The sequence below is a fragment of the Pteropus medius genome, unplaced genomic scaffold (genome assembly GCF_902729225.1).
Source record: "Pteropus medius unplaced genomic scaffold, Ma_sr-lr_union100, whole genome shotgun sequence".
In the NCBI taxonomy this organism is placed as follows: domain Eukaryota; kingdom Metazoa; phylum Chordata; class Mammalia; order Chiroptera; family Pteropodidae; genus Pteropus; species Pteropus medius.
In genome coordinates this window covers 12,906,529-12,927,400 of record NW_024340699.1, presented here as the reverse complement: position 1 = coordinate 12,927,400, position 20,872 = coordinate 12,906,529, and the positions used below count along the sequence as shown (strand labels likewise).

At 40.1% G+C, this 20,872-nt stretch overlaps 1 protein-coding gene across 1 annotated transcript in view; it reads right to left on the bottom strand.

The window, feature by feature from the left end:
• The window catches only part of BAIAP2L1 (BAR/IMD domain containing adaptor protein 2 like 1), a 67,691-nt gene that overhangs the window by 19,104 nt on the left and 27,715 nt on the right, over positions 1-20,872 (bottom strand). The window contains exon 3 of the mRNA XM_039878517.1: positions 16,761-16,847. Within this exon, the coding sequence (XP_039734451.1) occupies positions 16,761-16,847 (87 nt within the window). The remainder of the gene's footprint in view (positions 1-16,760; positions 16,848-20,872) is intronic.

Here is a 20,872-nt window from a genome sequence, read left to right as displayed (position 1 = left end):
TGAATAAATTATATTCTTAAATGGCAATATTAAAGGAATTTAAATATATACCTATTTTAAAATCATGAACTTGACATAATTAAAAGTCAATGTCTACTATCAGTATTTTGTAAAATTCATACAAATAATAGCTAGTGTTAGGAACCATGAACAAATACGTCTAACATTTTAGATAGTGCTGTATAAAGGTTTACATTCAGCCAATGGGCAGTATGGACTTAGAATGGAAAGTTAAATAACAAAAATTTAAAGAGTATTATTGGTATGAACGCATAGTTTTCATTTGAAATGCAGATTAGTCATTGGACTATTAATATATCTTCAACTAGATAATTCTTCATCAATTCAGAGTACAAATTTAGAGGAACCAAAGAGAGACTACTAAGGGACCTGAGCAGCACAGCACAGGTGCTGAACGGGTAGGCATAAACATTCTTTTTCATTTATATTTGATCGTGACAATCGGAACCCATGTATTATTTCAAGAGAGCACGGAGCACTGCCTGAGTCACATACCACTTCCTCCATGTCACTTCAGGTAGACTCAGACAATAAAATGACAGGTGGAAGCCAACCTACTGCTGGCCTGAAGTTACACTATATGGATTCAAGTAAGACTGACCAAAAATGTCACTGGAAAAAGGATATTTTTTTGGACAATTTTCCAAATATCAAATGTGATGAGGAGAAAATGTAATGGAAATTAAAGCAAACCATACACGGGATATGTTAAATACACAAGTATGTACTCTACAAATTAGAGTCACTGACACAGAATAATTATGCAGGCAGATTATGTCACAGGCACGTGACCAAACTTAAAAGGCTCTGCCAGCATCTAAGAATAAGCTACCAGTGGCTGTTCAAACTCAGTCCCCGGCTATAGTCAGAGGTGCTCTCCTCTGGTCAGTGTTGCCACTGTGAACACCGTGCATGTGGGGATAATGCCAACTAAGTGACAGGGTGAGCATTCCATTGAACATTCCTCCAAAAGTCTAGCTTCTAATGTAACCAACTACAAACAGTTCTAATTAATGTCTTGCACAGAGACTCTTACTATTCTATACCACTGAGCATGATTTATCTCATCTTATGATGAAAACAAGTGGGACAAATAGAAGTTATACAAGAGAATTATAGAGTGCTCTACAGTTCTTCCATCGTCTGAGGTGAAAGTAAAGTGCCAAATGACATCCCACTTATAAGAAAGGATGCGTGTAGAAATCTCTAGAGTAGCCACTAAAAGAATAAAGTGCAAAAATCTACCAAGCTACTAGGGGGAAAAACAGTAAAAAAGAGGATGAGAAGAAATGAACATAGGACAGAGAGCAGAACACAAAAGTATAAGTAAGTGGACTAGAGTCAAATTAAAAGATGAAGATTGTTAGGATTAAAAAAGCAACAACACTCAACTATATTCTGCTTACAAGAGACACACCTTAAATACAGGGATATGGAAAGGTTGAGAGTTAAGGATATATGGCAAATACTAACCAGAAGAAAGCTGATGTAGGTGTATTAAAACCAAACAAAGATGACAAAGTAGAGGGCAAGAAGCATTATTAGAGATAAAGCAGTGATTTATCAGAAAAATTTTTATTTATGTGCATCTATTATCACAGTCTCAAGATATTTAAACCAAAACTGAATTATAAAAAGAAACAAATCAATAATCACTGTAAGAGACTTTAATATATATCTCTCAGTGAACTGATAGGACAAGCAACAAAAAGATAGAGATGACCTGAATACGATAAATACTTGACCCAGTGGACACATATAGAATCCTATATGTGACAACTTCATTTTTTAAGCAAAGAGAATATTACAAAGGGATCGAAAGAAAGGCTCACTGTATTTCAAGAGACTGGGATCATACTGAGAACGTTCTTTAACCAAGCCCAAATTAAACTCGACACTATTAATGAAAAGCTAACTAGAAAATGTCCATATGTTGGAAATGAAAAAGACTTCTAAATAACCCATAGGTCAAAGAAGAAATCACAATGGAAGCTAAAATTGTTTTGAAATGAAATGATAAAGATAGTATATAAAACATCTAAGATGCAACTAAAGTGGTGATCAGAGGAAATTTACAGCCTTTAATGCATTTATTATAAAATAATGAGTTAAAATCAATGCTCTAAGTACTCATTTCAAGAATTTAATGGAAAATTACCCAATAAAAAGAAACGAACTACTGATAGACGTAAATACATTTGTTCACCAACAGATACACACAAAAATGTTCAGAGACGTTTCATTCACAATATCTCAGACAACACCAACGTCTATCACCATGAGAATGGATAAATTGTGGAACACCCAAACAATGGGAAAGGATCCAAAAATCTGTAAATAGATACAGCTCAAATCCTTGTCTGACACCTAAATGTCACATGCACAGGGTGAGACTTTAAGAAATGCAGAAAAAGCAACAGCTGGAAGGCTGGAGAGCTTAGCAGAGTCTCAGCAGATATACACGTTGGGAATACAGAGCTGGGGATTCAAGTCTACCAAGGCAGGAAGACTTGGAACATCACAGGTTTCCCACTGAAAGTGAGAAGGGCCATACCTTAGGAATAAGGACTAATTCACAGGTCGAAGGGCAAACCAGATCCATCTGAAAAAAGTCTAAAACTAAGCCTCCATGAAATCAGGGTGGTCCACCAGTAATTTAACTGCTTGCCAGAATAAAACTCTACACTCCTAAGAGGAAGAGAACAGAATCCAGTTTCTAAAACACTTAACCATGATGTCTGGAAGAGGGCGGTGGAAAATCAGTAGGACAGGGTGAAATGTAAAACTACAGACTCTGAACTCTTTTTTTAGTAGGATCATAGTTTGGTTGGTATTCCAAAATACATTTTATAATTCTAATACTACTAAATTTTATTTACAACTTCATTATAACATAATATACATAGATTTATGAGATTTTTATAAATTTATACCATTTCTAGTAATTCCAGAACTATTTTAACAATCCCCAGGGGCTTCGGGTGGGGGATGGGGGGGTGGGAGGTACAGAGAGCAGGGAGGGAGCAAACAGTTTGAAATCAGCCAGGGCTGCTCTGCTCTGTATAAAGAAGTTAATACAGAGAGAAGCCCTCAAGAGAAGTTTCTTTTCTAAAGCTTTATCTGACCTGAGGAAGGACAATTAGCTAAATAACTCCAGCCCCTCTGGCCTTCCAGTCTCAAGCTAGGGGAGAAGAAGAAGGCTAAGAAACTCTTCTGAAGGTCACATCTCAGGTACTATGGCCCATCAAAAATACCCTGCAAAGCAAAAAAGGAAGATTTAAACCTAAGATTATCAAATGCTCCCTCTCCCAGTACCCTCCACCCATCACCCATCAACATGGCTCCAGGATAAGAACGGCAGGCTTCATCTGAGACTCCATTTGAAGGATTTAAAACAAACAAACAAAACTCAAAGATAACAGGAAAGACAAAAACCAAGGACATCAAAGGAAAATGAAGTACTTCAGAAAGAAAATCAAGTATGTCAGAAACTTGAATTTACATAAAGAAATAAAGAGCATTAAAGATGGAATAAAAAAAGTAACTGCTCATTCAAAATAATAATAGCAACAAGGTACCGAGTGGTTGTAGCTTATGGATACCTGAAATGAATGACGACAGTGCTGGAGAGGATGGGGAGGCACAGGTAATACTCTGTCATGAGGTACCTGTTCCATTTTCTATAAACCTGTAACTACTCTAAAAAATATACTTTATCAACTAACGACACAAAAAACGACACAACAGCCATCTGGAACCAGCAGTAGTTAGGAGGCAGCGCCTGCTTGGAGGAAAACACGCAGTGTCTGAACGTTTCCGGAAGTTGCACGTGGACAAGAGCTTGACCTGAGTGTCAGCTACCTGTGTGCCCCAGGGCCTGCCTGGCACACAACAGGCTCTAAAAGTCTGGTTAATAAATATACTGAACAAACGAATAAAAGGATGATTGCAGTGAAAAGGAACGTAAAGAAGTATAGTGACGGCAGGAAAAGATAACTCTAGCGAAAGCCTGACCCGTCAAAGGATGGCATCTGTACTCTGCTTTTACTGCTGCACGATATTTATTGCAGAAACTTCTAGTTACTTTTGTTGAAGCTGAATGCCTGGTCCTCAACTCGCCCTCCTTTAATTCCTCCACTGAAACCACTGTTTTCAGATGAAGAGGCAGGCTCTGTGTGGCAGGCTGCACAGACCCTGGCTGCATTTGGGGTGTGACCCCGAGCCCCAGCAGAGCAAGCCCTCTCAGGACCGGCACCCCCGCTGAGCTGTTCCCATCCCCAGGGCCCTCATGGGCAACTTCCTGGCGAATTTTATTTACCCAAGCTTTTGTTACTAAACAACATCAAGGTCTGGTCTCAGAAGCTCCCGAGCCACAGAAAAGATCACCTTTTTTTAAAAAAAAAACAAGGGATATTTTTGTTTATAAAACTTTTATTTTGCCAAACAAGAAACTAAAATACTGGACTATGTGGGTTCGGTGCCTGGCACGTGAGAAGCGTTCGGAGGGAAACGTGCCCAGAGCAGGACACGCACGAGGCAGTGTCAGCCTCCCGCAGAGTCCTGATTTCTGGTGACACGTGGGAAAAGAAAGATGATGCGGAAAGGACAAAGTTGGTATAAACCAACTTATTTTTTGGTAGTCTGGCAATCAAAGTGAAATAAGGTAGCTAGACAGCAACATTAAACGTTCTTTTTCTTTTTTAAGAGAAGAGATGACAACAAGGTTTGAAGGAAGAATTAATGGAAACCAATAAACCCCTTATGACTGACATAGGAATTATTTCTTAATTCTTATTTTTAAAATGCTTTAATAATAAAATATTCTAGATATTTTAAAATCAGAATTATCAGACTTATCAGAGATCTAGTCTTTCAATATCCACGGTTGTTGATAGCTAGGGGAGACGTCTTCTCTGAAAATTATAACCAAATATTGTGTCAAGGAGCAGGGAGATTCAGGTCTGAGGTGAGAATTCTGTCATTGGGAGTGATAAATTGAGGAAGAGAACTGAATGCTTATTACCTACTTCATTTCCGTTAGCAATTAAACTAATTTAGCCTATCTGCTGTACACTGTCAAGTTAAAGTATGTACAGGGTTTGCAATGAAAAAAAAAAATTTCCCAAGGAGGATTTTAATGTACTACTCTTATTTTAGCTAAAAAGACAATGTCAATTTACTCAAGAGTATCAATTATACATCACAAAGAAATAATCTGTAGATTTTACATCCATATACAGATTACAAGTGATTGTTTTCTTTACATCTGAATGTAAAATACAGCATTAGAAGATTAAAAGTTTTCTACAAGCTATTATAAAAGTGAGTAAGTTAACATTAATTATTCACCTCCCTTTTTCCTTGATTAGTAGATGAAGGCTAAAATATGACCACCTTGACACTAACAATAATGAATGAAGCTGACAACGAGTTATTCCTTATGGTGTCACTAATTAACTGTACGCATTTCCATTCAAACTTAAAAAATACTACATTTGAAATTTTAAAAAGATCTTTAAAATAATAAAACAGGACTCCAAAACACAAAGTTGTGGACATGCACAGGTAGAGATGGCACTAAGAGACAGTTCCAGTTCAGGATTACCGTCTTAAACATTTCAAGTGAAAAATTTTTTCAAAAGAACTAAGGATTTCTGTTGTCTTGTTTTAAAGCGACCACTTCTAATTGAACAAGTTTAAAAACAAAACAAAACAGGGCTATAGCTCCCAACTTTGATCGAAAACCACACACGCCATGCAGATGTTGGGTGGCACTATCACACTGTGAATTTAAGGGAGATTCCATTTTCTCTCTCATTCCACGACTGCTGCAACGCGGAGCAAGAACAGAATAACTCCATGCTTCTGCAGCTCACATGTCACCATCGCCGCCTTCTACCTTAGACGGGAAGATGACAGACACCAGCACGCAACTGTCGGACCCTCAAAGAAAGCAACAGCTCACAGGTACCCAGTCCTTCCCCTGTGCCAAGTGCTGAGCTAACTGCCATTCGGAGATGGCCTCATTCAGTCCTGACCCCTGAAGAGGGGCACCACTATCGCCCACATCATACAGAGGAGGAAGCTGTGGCTCTGAGAGGCTTTAGATGGTTTTCCCATGGTTACTCAGGCACTAAAGGTGGTGGGGCCGGGGTCTGAGCTCATGTCTGATCCTGAGCCTGTGCCCTTGGCTACTCTGCACCCTCATTCGCATAGGCGAGGGAAAATCTCGAGGAAGAGGAAGTAGATTTTCTCGGCTGGGTACCCTAGGGCAGAAGGATGCCCAGTGTATGTGAATTACAGGGAGAGGCATGTCTACTCAACATCTCAGAGCTGAAGTAGAACCGGAGTGGTGGGACTGATGCCCCAGGCCCCCTGCCCCCCCGCCCCCGATGACCTGCCGCAGCCCAACAACGCACAGGGGACCTAAGTCCAAGTCAAACGGACTGGGCAATGGCTACCTGGCTTGATGCACCTGAAAACTCTAAACACTGAGAGTGCTTCAGGAAAGGAACTGAGGAGGCATAAAAAGATGACGATCTGTTACAAAGGGCAGGGAGACCCACTGCCTGCCACACGTATGACAGGAGAAGGGGCTCTCGGAAAAGGGCTGGGGCGTCCCATTCCCACGCTGTCTCCCCGCATGCGCCTGTCAGATGGATGTGTAAACAAAGAGCCCCTCACAGGACCACGGGAGACTCGGATGAGAACGTAGCGGGACGCAGCTGGCACGCGGTGCTCCGCGGCAGCTGCTGGCTTCGGACCGAGGGAAGACGGCACCGGGCGCGGAGTGCTGGCTAGAGCCGGGCAAGTGGAGCAGGGCCCGCGCCGTCCACAGGGACGACAGCGTGCGCTCACAAGACGGACTACGGGCTCACGTCCCCCGCTGCCGTCGTTCCCACTCGGTCTGACGGGCATCCCAAACCTAACGCGTCTTTGAGCACATCCTGACTCCCCGTCGCCGCAGCCCTTCGCGCTGTCAGCACAGCGAGCCCGTGGCCGCCCCTCCATCCTAGTCCACTCGCTCATCACCCCTTCTCACCTGGGCGGGGACAGCCTCCCACCCCGGCCCGGGTCCCACCCTTCCAGTCTACTCTCTGTACGGAAGCCAGGAAGAACTTTATAAAATGCAAGTCAAACCAAGTCACCCCTGAGTTCAAAACCTTCCGAGGCTCCCAGTCTCGACCTCAGCATTGCTACCGTGACCCACAAGCCCCTGGAGACGGCGCCCTTGGGCCTGCCCTGCCTCAAGGCCTCATCTCCTCCCACTCTCCACCCTGAACCGCGCCCAGATGGCCGAGCCTCCGCATGGTGACCCAGGCTCACAGGGCGTCAGGGTCACCCCAGACAGCCGCCTGCCCCTGCAGGGCTCCCTCTCCACTGCCCCTGGCCACTCTCCCTGAACCCACCCCACGCCACCGTCTCCATCACTCAGCGGCCCCTCCCTCACTGCGACCTGACAGTCAGACCTGTCTGTTTACCGCCCACCAGAGTGCAGGCCCCCTCCCCCCGCCCCCGGAGCGCAGGCTTCATGCACTGATTTATCCCTTGTGACTAGAAAAACAGTGACAACCAGACGGCAGCTGCTCATCTGAATGAGCGCATTGCGATTTCAATGAGGAAAGAAAAGCCGTGAACTCCGAACTACTGAATATTTTGTTTTATGTGCTCTTCAGAATATCATAGAATTACTTTTTCTTTTTTCAGTTAAGGTATAATTTTTCAAAAGAGCTAAGAAACAAATCCTGTGTTCGCCCCGATGCTCACCCCCCTCCCCAGGACAGGACTCCACCTCGGTACCAACAGAGGAAAATTTAAAACAGAGAAACGTAGGCAGCTATCAAAAATGATGAGTAAATGAATTACTTATGAAATACGTGCAGAATGTTAAATTTTTAAAAAGCAGTACATAAAGTTTATATAGCCAAATGCTTTAACTATGTAAAAATGGATATTTTAAAATAAAGAAACTGTTTATTAGGTTCATTGTTTAGTAAAGGTATTAATTTTTTAAAAAAAAGCACATTTTAAGATTCATTATAAAATAAGAGTATAGTTCTAAACTTCCTGGAGAACTCATAGTCATTTAAAAATATTAATACTAAGTGGGAAGCTGGACAGGATTAAGTAGAAAATAAAAATGACATAAGATTGAAATATTTAATCATATACACATGTAGAGAAAAGAGACCTTAGTATGCCACAAATTTCTATCGTTATTGCAGAGGAAGCAGCTGACCATCGGCCATGGCTTTGAATTATAAATACCTGTCATATATATACATTATCAGCTTCACTGTGCTCCAGAGTTACAGAAATAGACTTATTCTGGACTCGATGAGTCCAGTTCTTAGTTGTAAAGAGCTTGCCATTTAATTTGCCTCTTTAGTCACCTCATAATTTTTATCTGTGAACCCATGCTCTTAAAAGATTAGTCAGCTTTTAATAACTCAAAACCTTCCAGTTTTTATAATGAGTTCTTATTTCAATTTGAAATGAGACATACAAGCACAGAATCTGCAGCCTAGCCCTTGAAATAACAAGGCTCCAATTTGAATTTGTACTCATTCTATCCCACGATCCTCTCCATGAGTCTGAAATCTCAGGCAAAATGAAATATCCCTTGTCCCCTCGATCTGTTCCCTCCACAGGAAACCATCACCCTTTCCACGTCCAACGCCAGCCGTCAGGGTATCACGGCATCCCCTGACACTCCATGTCCCTCTACCTCTCCTACCCCCACATGTGGTCATCGCTTCCCGTGAAATCCTGTAGCGTTTGTACCTCTTACTCTTGCACTCGGTCCTGGTTTAAAGCTATGCGTGTATACATTTCCATAATCTCGCTGACTACGTTGTATTTTGAAGGTGGGGACCAAGTTTATAATGCTGTAAATGACAGCCGTGGTTTCGAGAGCCCAGAGAAACTTAGTTCACAGTTAGAACGAAGAGCCCAGGACCCTGACCTGACATGCTCATTTGGTTACTGACAAACATTCCTAAGCTCATCCTAGAGTGTATCTACTTCTCACATGCTTGCATCACCAAAGTTGTGCTGAACGGGACAGAGATGGCACATGTGTTGTAACTGCAGCTGCCTCTCCTTCTGGGACTCCCCTGCAACCGACATTGCTCAAGGATCACACCTCTCACCTCTGAGGGCTGTCGTGAGAATTCAGCGAGACTCCCGAATTCTGTGTTTCCAGCAATACTAACACAATCCATTTACCGCATTATTCATACTGAGTCAGGGCCAAGTAAAACTCTTCAAGGGGTTGTGGTGAGGTTATGAGGGCGCACTCGTGGGACGTGCCGTAAAGCATGGAGGATGCTGCCTAAAAGATTTCTGACCCATCCGGATCCTAATTCAGGGTTTTGGATTTCTGCTCTGGCCATGACTAGGTATGAATAACACCACGGCTGGGCTGCGGGCGCTGGGAAAAGTGCACTAGGCTTCCTTTTTTTTTATTTATGAAATTTATTTTCTTATATAAATTATGTAGAGTTATTACAATGTCTGTTACATTTAGTATGAATTACTTAGGATACCCCACACTGGGAACTCTCAGGAGTGATCTACTACTTTTCTTGTAACAAAATACACAGAACATAAATTTACCGAAAGTGACACTTAGTACATTCACAGTGTTATGCAACCATCACCACTATCCAGTTCAAAAACATATTCGCCATCCACAAAGAAAAACTGTACCCACTAAGCAGTCACCCCGTTCTTCCCTCCCCCCGCCCCCGGCAACCCCCAATCTGACTGCTGTCACTAAGAGATCTGACTTTGGAGAGTTCATACAAATGGAGTCATATCCCATGTGACCTTTTCAACTGGCTTCTTTCACTTAGCACGTTTTCGAGGGGCCTCCGTGCTGTGGCGTGTGTCGGCAGCACATGGCTTTTGCCTGGCTGCTCCCCTGTATGGATACACCACATTCTGTCATCCACTCATGAGCTGCCAGACATGTGGGTTGTTGCTACTCTTTCCCTACTGTGCATACGGCTAAGATTTCGTGTGGGTACGTGTTTCATACCTCTTGCAAGAGATGGAATTTGCTGGGTCATATGGTAACCATGTTCAAATTCTGAGGAACTGGTAGACTCTTCCAATGCGGCTGCTCCTTTTTACATTCCTATCAGCAACATCTGAGGGTCTCAATTTCGTTGTATCTTTGCTGACGCTGGTTACTATCTTTTTAATTACAGCCACTGTGTTGGGTGTGAAGTGCTCGCTTATTGTGGTTATGCTTTGCATGTCCCTAATGGCTGGTGTTGGGCATCTTTCCATGTGCTTGTTGGCATCTTTACATCTAATAATTTGGTTAAGTCATTCAGAAAAGGAAAGAGTACCAGAGGAGGTACATTTATTCCTAAAACTCTCAGAACCCCACTTCCACTATCGAGGAATCTACCTCATTCCAACCAAGGCCGTCACCTTCCAGTATGGTATCTCCATTTGCTTGAGGTCGTGTGTCAGGCCAGGCCTCGCTTGTGTCATGATTCTATCTACACCTGTCTTTGGCGTGTTCCTCTCCCTTTTACTTAGTTGTCCTCCTTCCTCAACCTGTCACAGGGGCCACAACCCTTCGCAGCTTCCTGCGCATCTGACCAGAGCCGCTCGTTCCTGGCATGCTTTAAAGTCCCTTCCCCTCCTCTGTGTTAGAAAGTGGCTTTGTTTCTGACACGTAATTAAGGCCTAGCACGGGGCCATGAACATAGTACGATACTGCACAGCTGTACGAGGGTGTGAGCAGGCCTCGGGAACAGTGATGGTGGTGTGGTAAGGTGCAGCCCTTGGGTCCCCTGGGCCACCACCCCGCACTTCCACCTGTGCAGTTGCTGTGGCCCCCTGACCAGCTGTTCTTTGTTATGGCTGAGAGCGTGAGAACAAGGACTCCACACTGACCCCATCCTCAGCTGACAGGACACACACTAGCCTTGAAGGAGAAAAAGACCAATTTGAGTAACTGTGAAAACTGGGTTTAAACAAGATATTCTGTGCTTCACACACTTCAAAATTCAAAGGTTTAAGAGAATAAATAAGTACCATAAAGTATAATGAAAAATGGGCAACGATGTGCCAGGTTTGCATCCAGGATGTACTCATCATGCAATCAGGAAGCATTAAACGTTACACTGACTAATCTTGATTCGACAACTTAGCTTTTATTTTTTTTTAATACTAATTATGGTACATCATTTGCATATTTAGTTACTTGAAAGCTGAGAGAAGGAATGTTCTTCTCGTAACGACTCCTGATTGTCTGAAGGAAACAAAATACAGACATACATGCTGAATCAGTTTCAGACTATATGATGAGTCACTATCTAACACAACCTTTTATCTGTTGACCTATAATGGGCAGGATAATCTTGACTGTCACAAGATAAAGCATGTCAGAAAAAGCACATCTTACTGACATAGAAAATTAAATTGGCACGACAGGCCACATAGCTGGCAGACTGCCTGGATCGAATTAACTAGCCATTAACCAGCTGGTGACCTCGGCAAGTTAGTTACTCTCTTTGAACCCCCGTTTTCTCATCTGTAAAATGGAAATAATAGTATGTACTTCAGAGGGCTATGATGATGAGGCGTACGGGAGTTAATATTTGTAAGGTGCTTAGGACAGTGCCTGGCACACAGCCGGTGCTATGTTCAGCAAATAAAATAAATTCCCTACTGTTTCCTACTTTTGTAGGAAGGATTTTAATCTCTTAAAGTGAGCCAAACTTGCAAGTAAAAGTTAAGTGTTTTTGGTCAATAACAACTGCTTTGGCTCCACTTAGCTCGCTCATGCACTCTGGTATGAATTCATTTATTTTATCTAGACCTTAGGAATGTTATTTGTAATATTTTTGTGAATTCATAACATTTCTTTTAAAACATTTCAGATTTTTTTCCTACTCTTATTTTTCAGACCTAAGACTGTCAGGTTGAATTTTGAGTTATCAACAAGGCAAAACCATAATAAATATTTTTTTAAAATGACATAACCTAAAACATTCTATCAATAACAAAAGAAAACCTATCATTTTCTAGGTTCCTGGCTGGTGAGGGCATAAAAATCTTCTGTTTTGTGCCCAAGAAACTGGCCCAAACAATTCAGTAATTTATTTAAAATAATGCGATAGCTGACTAACCTGGAACAAAATAACAGTCTAAATTTATGTAATGGAGAGCTGTAAGGACCTCAAAGCAAATTTGTAAACTCTCCAAAGAGAGTATCCTGTTATTCCTTGGGAAATAAATGGGAACAGGCTTTATTTTTCTATGCTTTAAAAATGTTAAAACACGTTCAAAGTTTCTTTTAAATATTTTGCCAAAACATTTTCCCCTGACCATGTGTTTTCCCTTATAACCTTTTCAATATTCACTAAGTCTTTAAAAATAAATGTTGTTTGATTAAGGGACAAAACTAGAAGTTTTGCACAAATTTCAGCTTCCCTTTTTAAATAAGTACTGTTCCTTGAGTTGAACTGTGTACATGTGATAAAGATTTATATGTGTGACTACAGGCACACACCCTGACAACCTGAGTCACATGAATAATTATTCATATGACTTATTATTTAACAGTTAAACATAGCAGATTAAGATATTTTATCTGCCAAATCCTGACTACAGAGCTCTGGTTTCTGGCTTTCTGTTTGTTTGTTCATTCCTCCCGACAGGGCAAGGTAATTACGCTTTTGAGCTGCTGACACCACTGTGGTTGTCAGGGTCACGCTGTTGATGCGGACGAACCCAAGCGCTTAGAGGGCAGGTGGTAAAGATTTGCTTTTTCTTTGGAGAAAAGGGTATCAAACTCCTCAGGAGATCACTCAGTCTTCACCTTTAAGAAGCTGTAGACACTGCAGGTCTTCCACCATCAGGGAAAGGGCCTGTGAAGGGCCAGGTCTTAGATAGGTTAGGCCTTACACGCCAAGCTTCTCTGCTGCAGCCGCTCGGCTCTGCCCCCGAGGCCTGAAAGCGGCCACAGACAACACGTGAACAAATGGGCATGGCTGCGTTCCAATAAAATATTATTTACAAATAGATGCCGGCCAGCCCCTGGCTGCAATTAAGGTACAACTGATAAAAGGTGATGCTTTAGCAAAACGATTTGAAAAGAGACTTCAAAATATATGCCAATTCTTACTGTAATCTTCAAGTGGTTGAGCGCATTCAGCATAAAAATGACTAGAATCTGGTATTTTTCTTTAATTACTAATAATTTCCTATAACTTTCAATTATAGTTGAAAAGAAGCAATGACATATTCTGAATAGTCTCTAAATAAGAGAACAGACTATTCATAAAATATCTTGTATTTTCAAGAGAAAATGATCAGGAAACGACTATTTTTGGGGGAAGGACATGTATCTGGAAGACTTATAGAAAATTAAAATCTGTCATTTCTTAACTTTCTTAAAAGTACTGATACCTGCTATAGCATGAATGAATCCTCAAGTCATAATACTAAGTGGAAGAAAGCAGTCACAAAAGATCACATATTGGATGATTCCATTTATATGAAATATCCGGCATAACCAAATCTACAGAGATAAAATACAGTAATGGCTGCATATGGCTGGAGTTGAGGGTGAATGGGAAGTGACTGATAATGGGTATGGAATTTCTTCTTTGGGTGATGAGAATATTCTAAAGTTAACTGTGGTGATAATTTAAAACTTTACGAATATACGAAAAACCACTGAACTGTACACTTTAAATGGGTGAATCGTACTATTCATGATCTCAATAATGCTGTCATAGAAAATAGGATAAATTAACGATGGCTTTCTTATGTGGGATAATAAACACACTTATTGCTTAAACCACTATTAGTTGGATATTTTGTTACTTTTGGGCCAAAAACATCTTAAATCATTCACACATCATTGGGTGAGCTGATGCTTGAAAGCAGGACATGTAAAGGGAAACACCCACAGCTAGAAATCAGAAAGGGTACTGCCGCAGCTCTGTCTTAATTTAGAGGCTGATTCAAAAGACAGACATAAAGTAAAAGTCTAATCAACTTGCTCCTCCGGCTTTTAGCCTCCCTCTGCCCCTTAAGTGAGAAGAGACTGAAATGCTTCGCTTTGACACTCTGATTAACATTCATGATGTATGTGGCCAAGTTTTCCAAGCTGAATTCTCTCTATAAATTCCTACGAATTAAGTAAATATTTTACCCAGAGCATATTTTCTTCACTTATCTCCCAAAGTACAAAAATACCAGAATACAACAAAAGTTTCATGTAAAAATATGTATGAAATGAAAAAGGCTGTGTTTTAAAGCAACACTAAAAATATTTTAATTCAACATTAAAATATAAAATACTTTTATAGCTAAGTGGATACCAGACTAATTGGGAAAATCGCTTTGTAAATTATGTAAATGTTCGGCCATAGACCTGAAACTATATGAAATAATATTGAATGTCAACTCTTAATTTAAATAGTTAAAAAGAAAATAAAGAGGAAAAAACTTACTTTTATAATCAAAGTTTTAGAAAAATAAGAATTTTTCAGCATCCCCTTTTTTCTAGAGCAATATTTTTAAAATGAAAAATTTTAAACTATAGGATTTTTTTATGTGTGTGGGAAAAACAAAGGTTTTTCAGAAACAATACTCCTAATGAATAAAAATTTTGAAATAATTCGTGATCTTACATATGCAATACTTCTTCAATTTTATCACAGAATTTATGTTTCATAATTCAGTTATGAATACCAATACCAAGAGTCAGTAGCTATGCAATAAGATCTTGAAAAATGAGAAAAATACAATCTACTTTAGATCTTTCTCTTTATTTGATGAATTGTCCACTATTCTTTCATACAGGGAATTTAAACAGGGAATTTAAACAGAGGGTAGTATTTCAGTCTAAACTTTAACAAACAAACAAAAAACTATGCAAATCAAAATAAATTAATATTAGGCCTCCAAAAGCAACTCTTACTAGGACAGTAGTTTATCAGGGAGTTGCTGTAAATGAGTAGAAAAGTAATAACGACATGAGATAGTGAACATAAGCAAAGAACAACCTAAAACAAAAAAACACAACGAAAATTATTTCCACCCCTTCTGAGTAAAATACACATCCGCATGAAAGAAACGTCACCATTGCAACATACTCTCCTTATTGGAACTGAAGTTTTAAGTTCCTGTTTAAAACAACATGGTTGCTGTGGAAATAGCTGATTCAACATTATGAACTTACGGCTGAATAAAACAAGGTGTGGAACAGAAGTCTTACTTAAACAGTGGCAAGAACCACAAAACACTAAAACAGCAGGAACGATGCTGACTCAGAGGACCATAAGCTTAATGTAAGGGTCATATATTTTTTTCTCTCATGCTTGACACAAATAGGATGTGTCTTTTTCATTTAGTCCTATTTTTTGGAACCCTATAATCATCTCAATCACCCCTCACATGTCCTAAGTTTTATTATCATCTTCTGTCTATATAATGCAGTGTGTATTTTACCAAACTGACCTTGTGTAGGACAGAGTCACTTTAGTTCAGTCCTCGCCAGAACATGCCAAAGGTATGGCACCAGCAGAACCCAAGTCAGGATTTTGAAAAATTTTTAGATGTAACTGAGTCTATTAAAAACAGCAGTATTGATGTTCATAATACAGCATCGCCTCAGGCTTAAGTTTTGTCTATCGCTTTTAGGGATCTTTATAAACTTTTCATGTATGAAATCTGTCAGAGAATGTTAACGAGCACCCAGACCCATTTCACACTTGGTGGCCCAGCCTCCAACCTCAGCACTGACATCGCACCTCAAATTCGTTCCTCCACTTTCAGGGGTCAGTTAAGAATTTTCCAAGCAATGCTGAACACCCTCAGGACACTTTATGCAGAAATGGTGTGAATTATGTGAGCCTTAAACACATGCTCCTACGCCCTCCTCTGCTTCCCTTCCCACTTTGTAATTGGAGACAGATCCACTTTTTAAAAAACACGTACACACTTTACCAATCTTTCCTCCGGTTTTCTGACCCTTCCAAATAATAACAAACAATTTGAAGCCAAAAATTTTAACCTTTGTAAAATAAAACATATTTAACAAGTTTTAAAAATGGTGGTTATGTGTGGGGCTATTTAAAAAATTGACCTTTCCCCACTTAGGAGATGGTATAGGGAACTGGCTCCGTAAATAGAACCCCAGATTCCCTGTGCAGCTGGCACTGCCGAGGGTGTGGCTGCCCTCTGTGTGTGCACAGGAGACCAATTCATACCAGCAAAACTGGAAAAATCGCAACTGAGAGCAACTGTGGAAGCCAGGGAGAGCCAAGAACAGAACGTAAAGGACTCTGACCTCCTGCTAGGTGAGTCACAGGAAATACTCTTGCCAGAGCTGGGAGGCCCAGCACGCCTGTCTCCTTCAGCAAGGAATGTAGGTCAAAGCTCCCCGGGCTGTGTGCTTCGGCATCCGAGGGGAAAGGCTGAGCCCACGCCTCAAAAGCAGAAGCCCGACTCTTAGGAAGTAGGGAGGCCGGGGCGGGCCCTGGCCTGCCTGTAAGTCTCCACTTTCAACAGGCCACACTGAACTCGATCATCCCAGAACTGAACGACCCAGGGTGCTGGCTTGACAAACCGGAACGCTGGGCCAGCCCTCCTTTCTCTTCTGGGTTTGGGCCACTTCATGTGTTTTTATAGGCACTCACTGGATGAAAGGCCCCCAAACCGCAGCTCAAGTTGGGTTTACATACAATGGACAATCAGCTCACCCAGTTCTGTTGACACGGGGGATCTGGTGGCCAGCTCCCCGATCTTGACCACTTCGTCGTAGTAGGCTTTTCCTGCCAGGATCATAGCTAGACAGGGAAGGCGGCACATAAAATCATATTTAGACAAGGAAAGGAAGACGTGACACAGAGGTTTTTTCCCAAACATCCGTTGGTCCCTCTGGCAGCAGGAAAGCTTGGGCTGTGGCAAGTGTGGCTCTCAGAAGGCAGGGTTTGTGCTGGATAGCTGTGCCAGGGCAGAGGCCCCTGCCACTGGAGAGCCCCATGGGACCCTTACCTGGGACCAGCCCTGGGGAACGATCAGCAGCAGGCGCTGACGTCCAGGGAAGGCCCTGCTTGCCCCTGATGACAGTTTCAGAGCAGAAGTGGTCCTAACATCAGACTGGGGCTGGGAACATGTCTGCTCCAGCCAAAGACCTTCCTGAGCCGGTTATTCTCACAGAGACCCAGGTCTGCATATTTTCAGTTAGAAGGACTTGGGTGGGGTGGCCTAGGAAACTGATCCTTCAATGGCATTTTTACTTCTATTGAAAAAGACGCTCTGAGACACAAACAACATACTTGTTGCCAGGGGGAAAATCTATGAATTTGAAATACATTATCATTCCAAAAACAAAAAACAAAAAACAGAATTACCTGAAAAATAACAATGCCCTATTACTCCCCCGCCCCTTGCCTCTGTGACAGAGATGAGAAACTTTTATTTCTATACAATTATCTTAAAAAATAATATTTCTCCTTTTGAACTGATTTTGAAGACTAAATTATAAGTTACAGAAATCTGCATTTTGATTTGTTTTTCTTTTATTTTTTCTTTCTTTCTTTTTGTTTTGGAGAGGAGCAGAGGAGAGTCAGGGGCAAGACAAGATAGACCTTCACTTCTAATGACATGACCTCCTTGCGCGAGTTAGTTATTTTTTCTGAAACAAAGGACGGTCATCTATAAAATGTCCTAACAGTGAGAGCACTGGATGAACAAACAGAATCTGCTTATATCAATTTCTTCTATCACTTTATAACTAACTTTTTTGCCCCAATTTATAATGGGTATTGTTTTTAAAAAGTGGATTAAAAAAGACATTTGACATATAAAAAAAGGTGTGTGTGGGAGAGTATCATAGGATAAGTTAATATACAAGTCCAGCTGAAGATGCTACAGGCCAAAAAGTAATATTTTCATAACAAATTAGTGTATTTTAGCATCTCTTGTAGAATCAAAAATGATAAAAGTTAGGGTTTTTACTATGTATGTATGCAAGTTTAGAAAATGTAACGTTCTACTCCACAGTTATTTCATAAGACTGAGTATAACCTTAAAGTATAATTGTAAAAAAGCACAACAGCGAGTAGCATTTATACAGACTTTCCAAGTCATTATTTAAGTTATTCTAGCTGACGACATTAAGACATGGGTCGGTGACGTTATCACCCCATTTCACGAAGGGGAGTGGAGATATTCTGGGACATTCCCAAGGTCAGCGGCAAGTCAGAGGGATTGCACGCAACTTTAGCTGAGATGCTTCACTTTCTCAGTTCTAAATTATGCTGCTTTCTGATTCTTTGGCCTCAGTTAAAACTGAAAAAGAGATGACTCCACCTGCAAACAAGTTTGTAGCCAATAAACTGTCGAGTTGATATATGAAGTATTTTAGTATGAAGATTTTAAATTGCAAGGTACTGATAAACTGAAAAGCCAGTTAGTGAGAGAATGGTATACAGGATTACACAATATTTAAACAAAATTTTTGGTTTCAACCCATTCAACTGAATTTTTTCATTAACTGTTGACTTATGTTTAAAACTATTTAACCTTCTCAGTCTAGTAAAATATCCTTATCCTTGTTTTTATGATAAAGTTGAATTAACTTTAAAATTATATAATTTATCCAGAATAAAGAAGAATATTTGCATAATTCTGGCCCCCTCTGTGAACACATTAAGAGATTTCCTACCACTATCGTTTCAAAGATGAAGCATATAGGTTGTTTTATTTATTTGGGGGGGAGGGGATTTAAAATTGGTTAATAACATTATATAACATTTTTTTCAATCAAATTGTTTGGTTTTGTTGTTGTTGATGAGTTGTTATGAGTTCTTTATATATTTTGAATATTAGCCCCTTATCAGAGATATAATTTGCAAATATCTTCTCCCGTTCAGTTGGTTGCCTTTTTGTTTTGGTGATGGTGGCTTTTGCTGTGCAGAAGTTTTAGTCTGATGCGGTCTCATTCATTTTTTTTCTAACTTCTCCTGCCTTTAGAGTCAAGTTCACAAAAAACCCTCTGAGACCAAGTCCCGTTAAGCTTAGTGCTTCTGTTTTCTTCTATGTATTTTTATTGTTTCAGGTCCTATATTTGAGTGTTTAATCCATTTTTAGTTAATTTTTTTGTATGGTGCCAGATAACAGTCTAGTTTCATTCTTTTGCATGTGGCTTTCCAGTGTTCCCAACACTATTTATTGAAGAGACTTTCCTTTTCCCATAGTATGTTTTTTGGCTCCTCCGTTGAAAATTAGTTGCCCATATATGGTGTGGGTTTATTCTGGGCTCTCGTTTCTATTCTATTGGTTTGCTGGGTCTGTTTTCCTGCCAATATCATACTGTTTTGATTATCGTAGCTTTGTGGTATAGTTTAAAGTCAGGGAGTGTGATACATCTGGCTTTGTTCTTTTATCTCAGGACTGCTTTGACTGCTTTGGCTGTTTGAGTCTCTTGAATTTCCATACAATTTGAGTAATTTTTGTTCTATTTCTGTGAAAAATGCCACTGGACTTCTGTTGGGGATTACATTAAATTTGTATATTGCTTTAGATAATATGGCCACTTTAACAACGCTAATTCTTCCAATCTAGGAAAATGGAATCTCTTTCTATTTTTTCATGTCTTCTTCAATTCCTTTTAACAATGTTTTGTAATTTTCAGTACAGGTCCTTTACTTTCTTTAAGTTTACTCCTGGGTATTTTATCATTTTTGTTGCAATTGTAAATGGGATTGTTTTCATTTCTCTTTCTGATACTCTGTTGTTAGTATATAGGAACGCAACAGATTTTTGTATATTGTGTATCCTGCAACTTTCTTGTATTTGTTTATTGTTTCTAGTGGTCTTTTGATAGAGTCTTTCAGATTTTCTAAATACAGAATCATGTCATCTGCAAATAATGACAGTTTTACTTCTTCATGCCCAATTCAGGTGCCTTTTTCTTTCTTTCTCTTGACTGATTATACTGGCTAGGAATCCTAGTGCTATGTTGAATGACAGTGCCAAGAGTGGGCATCCCTGTCTTGTTCCTGATCTTAGAGGAAAAGCTTTCAGTTTTGTTCACCACTGAGTATGATATTAGCTGACAGTCATCTATGGCTTTTATTATGTTGAGGTACTTTCCTTTTATACCCGTTTTATTATTTTAATCTTAAATGGATGTTGCATCTTGTCAAATGTTTTTCTGCATCCGTTGATATGATCATGTGATTGTTTTGTTAATGTGTTGTATTACATTGACTGATGTGTGGACGTCGAACCATCCTTGCATTCCTGGAATGAACCCCTCTTGATCATGATGTAGTATCTATTTAAAATATTGTTACACTCAACTTGCTAGTATTTTGTTTAGGATTTTTGCATCTATGTTTATCAGAGATATTGGCCTGTAATGTGTGTGTGTGTGTGTGCGCGCGCGCTGTCCTTGCCTGGTTTTGGCATCGGGGTAATGTTGGCCTTGTATAATGAGTTAGAAAGTATTCCCCCTTCAAGTTTTTAGAAGAGATTAAGAAGGATAGATATTCAATGGAATGTTTGGTAGACTTCACCAATGAAGCCACCTGGTCCTGAACTTTTTTTTAGGAGGTTTTTGATTACTCTTTCAATTTCCTTACCAGTGATCAGTCTATTTAGTTTTTCTAATTCTTCATGGTTCAGCCTAGGAAGGTTATATATTTCTAAAACTTTAACCATTTCTTCTAGGTTATTAAATGTGGTGATAACATAGCTTTTCATAGTATTCTTATATAATCCTTAGTATTTCTGTGGTGTCCATTGTAACATTTCCTCTTTCATTTCTGATTTTGAGTTTTTTTCTCTTTTTTCCTTAGTGAGT